The 6,000-nt window shown below is 35.1% G+C and overlaps 1 protein-coding gene across 3 annotated transcripts; it reads left to right on the forward strand.

The window, feature by feature from the left end:
* The first annotated feature begins 2,944 nt into the window (after positions 1 to 2,944).
* LOC116120808 (60S ribosomal protein L15-like) lies at positions 2,945 to 5,589 on the forward strand. 3 transcript variants are annotated; one of them, XM_031406783.1, is made up of 4 exons: positions 2,945 to 3,090; positions 3,571 to 3,737; positions 4,779 to 4,976; positions 5,091 to 5,589. In XM_031406783.1, exons 1-4 carry the CDS (start codon positions 3,087 to 3,089, stop codon positions 5,334 to 5,336), a joined length of 615 nt encoding a protein of 204 aa, XP_031262643.1. In that variant the 5' UTR covers positions 2,945 to 3,086; the 3' UTR covers positions 5,337 to 5,589. The 3 variants fall into 3 exon arrangements, with proteins under 3 accessions (XP_031262643.1, XP_031262644.1, XP_031262642.1); XM_031406784.1 differs by having other exon boundaries at positions 3,015 to 3,108; XM_031406782.1 differs by lacking the exon at positions 2,945 to 3,090 and having other exon boundaries at positions 3,561 to 3,737.
* The last annotated feature ends 411 nt before the right edge of the window (positions 5,590 to 6,000 follow it).

Raw genomic sequence — 6,000 nt, forward strand, 5'->3', positions numbered from 1 at the left:
CGTGTGTCCTCTGAGTCAGCTCAGCATTTTCCACGTGCGTTTAGTTGGTGTCAAAATCACACATCAACAATATGTAATTTGACTTTTTTCGATTTTGTGTAAGTTAGTATGTTATATGATATTTATTTAGGTTTGAAATAGTTTAAATTGTACGAAAATAGAGAAATTGTGATTTACATGTACTATCTTCTCTGAAGTAACCCAAGATGTGCATATCTATACGTTGGTAAAACAACAAAGAAGTAACTAACGTGTTTTATGTAAATATTATTACTTAGTAAATATAAAGAAATATATTACTTATAGTATCATTCGACCATAGGAGACGTTAGCTTCTAGAAGAAGTTCATTTTTACCTCTACCAACAACGTCTTGATTGATTGTAGTGAAAGTCTCGTATACTGCTAAATCTAATGATTGTATCGCGTCAATATCCTAGTTAGTAAATTCGCGAATTATACGTCTACCCGTATAATTCGCAAATAGCCATATTTTATAAACTTAGCAGTATTATTCGCGAATTATATACCTCAGCCGTATTATTCGCAAATTATTCCCGTACCCGAATTTTTAACGAATTTTTATAAACATATTTTTCACCATTTTCCATATCATACCCGTAAAATTTCCATATCCTTTTTTTGTCGTACCCGTATATTTGAAATAATATATAGATTTTAATCAAGTGGCTCATGAAAAGTGCTAAAACTAGATTGATATTGCCGTATTTTTCAAAACGTATTATTGACAATGTGTCGTATTAAACCCGTATATACCCGTATCGTATTTTTTCCGTATCCGAATTTTATGGCCAAATTTTTATAAACATATTTTTCACCATTTGTCATATCATACTCGTAAAATTCCCATACCATTTTTTGTCGTACCCGTATTTACTAACTAGGGTCAATATTAGAAGATAATTAAATTGGTTTAGGAATTGCAAAGACAGATACTTTTTTTAAAACTTTATTTTTTGTTTAAGTTTATTAACATCCCTAAATTTAATTTTATTAATATTTTATTTCTATGCCTTCCATGGGGTGTCCCAAGGATGTGACGAATAAGAGTAACAACTTTTTCCCACCCAAGATTTGCGTTAAGGATACTTTCCCACCCTAAAAAGTTTCAAAATATCATTTTTTCACCCAAAGTTTATATTCCGTTAATAAATAAAACACACTTCACTTTCATAGTCAGCATTCAGCAAGTTACCAGAGGTCAAGGTAAAATGAGTTTTGTAGAATGAGACCGATAAATCAAATGGTGGTAATCGATTGAATATTCGTTGTCGGAATTAGTCGGAAATCAATTAAGAACAAGAAATTCTAGTTTTGTGGTAGTCAATAATGGACGAGAAATCAGGTGTTGGAGTGAGAGAGGTTTTGTAGAAAAGATATCAAATGTTCAAATAGTGGTGACGGAGAGAATTTTCGCTGTCGGAATCGACTTTAGGTAGTAACGGTCACAGAATATTGACTTTGAATGAGAAAGTAATATTTTGAAAAAATTTGGGTGGAAAATCATCAAGGCAAACCTTGGGTCGGAAAAAAGCCGTTTACTCTGACAAATAATTTTATCTCATTCAATATTATGTTCCCTAGGGGTAGAAAAAACCGGTTAACCGAACCGGTTTATCCTATATTTGAACCGAACCGAATTCCGGTTTAAGTAACGAACCGAATTCCGGTTTAAGTAAAAAACCGAACCGAAATCGAACCGATTTTTTACTTAAACCGATTTGTAACCGAACCGAAAATTTGGTTTGGTTAACCGGTTAACCGATTTTTTAGAATGGTCTGGACCAGTCGGCCCAATTCAATATAACCCTCCAATTTTGCCCAATTTATGTTTTTGCCATCTGGTTGATATTTGCCAGATATGCTATAGTAGAAGAACTAGCAGGATTTGGAGCAATAGTACACACATGTTCACGTAACCAAACAGAGCTCGATGCCAGAATTCGGGAATGGAAGAGTAAGGGGCTAAAAGTGAGCGGCTTAGTTTGTGACATGAAAATTAGAGCTGAGCGAGAGAAGCTGATGGAAACTGTCTCTTTGATGTTTGATGGCAAGCTCAACATCCTTGTAAGTTTTTAGCACCCAAAAGCTGTAAGCCTTCCACTATATATGGCAATCGAGACAACTGAAAATTCAACCAAAAAAACAACCGCTGGTGGTAAAGAAAATCATAAAGTATATAGGCTTATAATTTTGATGATGAAGTTTTATCATGTGGAGTAAGGAACATTGAAAGTTGAAACTGAAGTTGTAGAGAAGGAAAAGATAGAGAAATGGTGGATGCGTATTTGCAGAGAGAGGGAGATAGAGAGGAATTTAATAAAAGAGAGTTTAACAATCAGAAGGAGAAAGAGAGGTATTTAATGAAAGTGGAAGATGAAGATTGAAGCGATCGAGAAAGAGAGAGAGAGAGACATTTAATAAAAGAGAAAATGAAGAAATCGAGAGAAAGAAAAAAAGATATTTAATAAGGGAAAAAGGTAGAGAAATCGAGAAAGAGAGAGTGGTATTTAATAAAATAAAATAGGGAGAAACCGAGAAAGAGAAAGGGATCGAGAAAGAGAAAGGGATTTAATGAAAGGAAATAATTATTTTTTTTTTAAAAAATCGGTTTCATAATCCGGTTTATTTTTTTTTTAAAACCGAAACTGAACCGAATATTTGGTTTACCTATTATTCTAAACCGAAACTGAACCGAATTCGTAAAAAAATCTAATTTTTGGTTCGGTTCGGTTTTCGAATTTTTTTTTTTTTCCACCCCTAACGTTCCCTTCCCAAACATGTCCTGTTAGTCACGTGACATTAGAACTATGAAGAACAGCAATGGACTCAGCCCATTACGCTGTGAATCATAACTTGTGCGCTATGGACCACAAACCCAACGGGCGGGCAATGGCGTCGTGGATATGATATCGAGTTTTCTGTTGGGACACACAATTTAAATGGACGGCCCAGATCTCTCCTTCCTGATAACTCTCCCTTTATAAGAGTTAACCTTACAAACCCTAGCTCTCTTTGCAAGCGAAAACCCTAATCACACAGACAGCGCAATTCAGCTCTGATCCAATGGGTACTCTCTCCTCTACCTGTGCGAATTTCTGCGTAACTATATTTAGTTTATGGGTTTTCTGAACTTAATGTGTTTGTTGCTTGATACGTTGTGATAAAATGGTTTTTGTCACCCCATTTTGTTGGTGTAATGAGCGAACAATTTTAGTTGTCATTACTAATATGCTATGGAGTTAGTAATGAGTTATGTGATGTGGTTTTTGTGAACACGCTTGTATTTTTATGTCCGTTTCATGGCTGATGTGCGGCTTAAGCACAAGAAAGGAAAATGAAAACAAAAACAGGTTTTTTTTTTTTTTTTAATATGTCTTAAATGGTTTCCTGAAATTTATTATGCTCAAAAGAAATTTGATTTTCTGGGTATAAAATGCTGTGAGTGTTATTAAAAATAATATGTATTGGAAGATGAATGTTAGTGGTTTTTGAACCGTGATTGAGTTAATTTTATGTTAGTATTTATTTATTGGTTTGATGGGAACAGGAGCTTACACGTATGTCTCGGAGTTATGGAGGAAGAAGCAATCTGATGTGATGAGGTTCTTGCAGAGGGTGAGGTGTTGGGAGTACCGCCAGCATCCTTCAATTGTTCGGGTCACTCATCCTACTCGTCCTGACAAGGCCCGTCGCTTGGGCTACAAGGCCAAGCAGGTAATGTGTTGGTCCTTGTCAGGTTCTAGTTACAAAACATAAGCCTTATTTATTGTGATGCACTGATTTACTTTAGGTCATTACCTTCTGAACCCATCATCAGTTGGTTTTGCATACTGACATGTTCATTGCAAACAGAATCCATATTGATGGTTTTACTTTAGTCAAGAAAATTGCAGCTTTAGGGGAGGTAGAATTATAATATTTTAATAAAATTAATCACAAGAAGTTATCTATGTCTGTTGCATATATTGATCATAAGGGCATTGAAAAGGAATAAAAATTTTGTTTCTGTACCACAATGGGGGCTTGTTTTGGATGTGCATCATGCATATAGTTATGACTAGTGAGCTTTAAATCATGTTCTTATTTGTTTCATTGCTGGTTCGGTGGCATCTTGATGCGTATTCATCTCTATATGGGATGCTTATGTTCAATGATGGGGTGCTTCCTGATACCAGCTAAATTAAATCAATAATCGATTATCTGACTAAGTGGATTCTATTATCTTTAATCTCACTTTTGTCTCGATCTGGTACACTATTGTGCTACTTTTCAAATTCTTGCATTGTTAAAGTATATTCATTGGTTTAATTCATGATCACGTACTTTATTCTTGTTTTGCTTATGATATTGTAAGTTCTCCTGTGCATATTTCTGGCCACACTAATTAATATATGGAATGTGTTTGTCTTGATCTGGATGGTGAGCATCTTCATCATCTTTGTTGACGCTGTGATACTAATGTTTAAACTTTATAGAGTCATTGGCCAATTTATTTTTGTAGTGTGAATTACTTTCAACACTCAGTAACATCAATATGGTTTACCATAGTCTTTGTGATATACTTTCTTTTTTCTTGGTCTCTTATGATTTTATTTGTGTATGTTACTTTAGTTATAGCGCAAAATAATCTATCATATAAGGATGAACTGAGTTGTTATTAACCAATTGCTTGTTCTGTTAATATTCTCCTCTTTGGGGAAGCAGTTCATTTGTTATTTTTGTGCAGTTGATGAAACTGCTTAAATTGCTTTCCAGGGTTATGTCGTTTACCGTGTTCGGGTTAGGCGTGGTGGGCGTAAGAGGCCTGTTCCCAAGGGTATTGTGTATGGTAAGCCCACCAACCAGGGTGTCACTCAACTGAAGTTTCAGCGGAGCAAGAGGTCAGTTGCTGAGGAGCGTGCTGGTCGTAAGTTGGGAGGTCTCAGGGTTGTTAATTCATACTGGATCAATGAGGTTTGTGTACTAACGCTAATTTATGATTGCCCTTGTAACCTTATTTTTGAAAGTTGTTGGATATAGGTGTTTTAAAAGCTACTTAATTTTTCTCAATGCAACTCTTTTTGACAGGACTCCACTTACAAGTATTTTGAAGTAATTCTAGTTGATCCCGCACACAGTGCTATCCGCAATGACCCAAGAATTCATTGGATCTGCAACCCTGTCCACAAGCACAGGGAACTTCGAGGCCTCACATCTGCAGGAAAGAAGTACAGAGGTCTAAGAGGAAGGGGACACTTGCACCACAAGGCTCGTCCGTCTCGCAGAGCTACCTGGAAGAGAAACAATACCCTTTCTCTTCGTCGCTACCGTTAATCTTAGCATGTGCTTAGTATTACCATCACAGTGTGGATTTTGTCTGGAGGACATAGACATAGTTGTCATTTTTGAGTTTTTTAGATTGAAATACTTGGAGCGTGTTCTATTTGGAAGTCTTACAATCTTAGTTATGATTCTTGAGTTTCATAATTTTGCAGTGAAATAGTTATTTTAAGATGTGTGGCTTCTGGGTTAAGATCATGTTCAGTCTACAAGGAAACTAATAGAAAAGCCGTGGATCATTTGCTTTTGGATTTTTCCTTGGCATTTTAACTGGAACGCTGGATATAACTCCCCTTTGCTAAAGGAGAAAAGGAATTATAGAATATATCTTGGATCATTAATAATTTTGTATAATACGAAAAAAGAAAAAAGTTTCTTTTACTTTTTTAATAGAGACGTCATAAGAAACCTAACCTCCACGCTAGCAAAGTAGTACAAGACCGGCTTAATATTTTAAGTATTTTTAACATTCAAAAGATCTGACTACAAATTTCTTACACGTTAATTGGAAGGAAAATAATACAGACATAGTCACTAGTGTATCAAATTTATATATAAAATAACGTAATAAAATCTTGATTGTTGATCAATTTTAACTTAATATTAATTAACGGTCATGATTTTGTCACGTTATTTGGTGCATAAATTCGATGCACTA

The sequence above is a fragment of the Pistacia vera genome, unplaced genomic scaffold (genome assembly GCF_008641045.1).
Source record: "Pistacia vera cultivar Batoury unplaced genomic scaffold, PisVer_v2 Contig947, whole genome shotgun sequence".
Taxonomy (NCBI): Eukaryota; Viridiplantae; Streptophyta; class Magnoliopsida; order Sapindales; family Anacardiaceae; genus Pistacia; species Pistacia vera.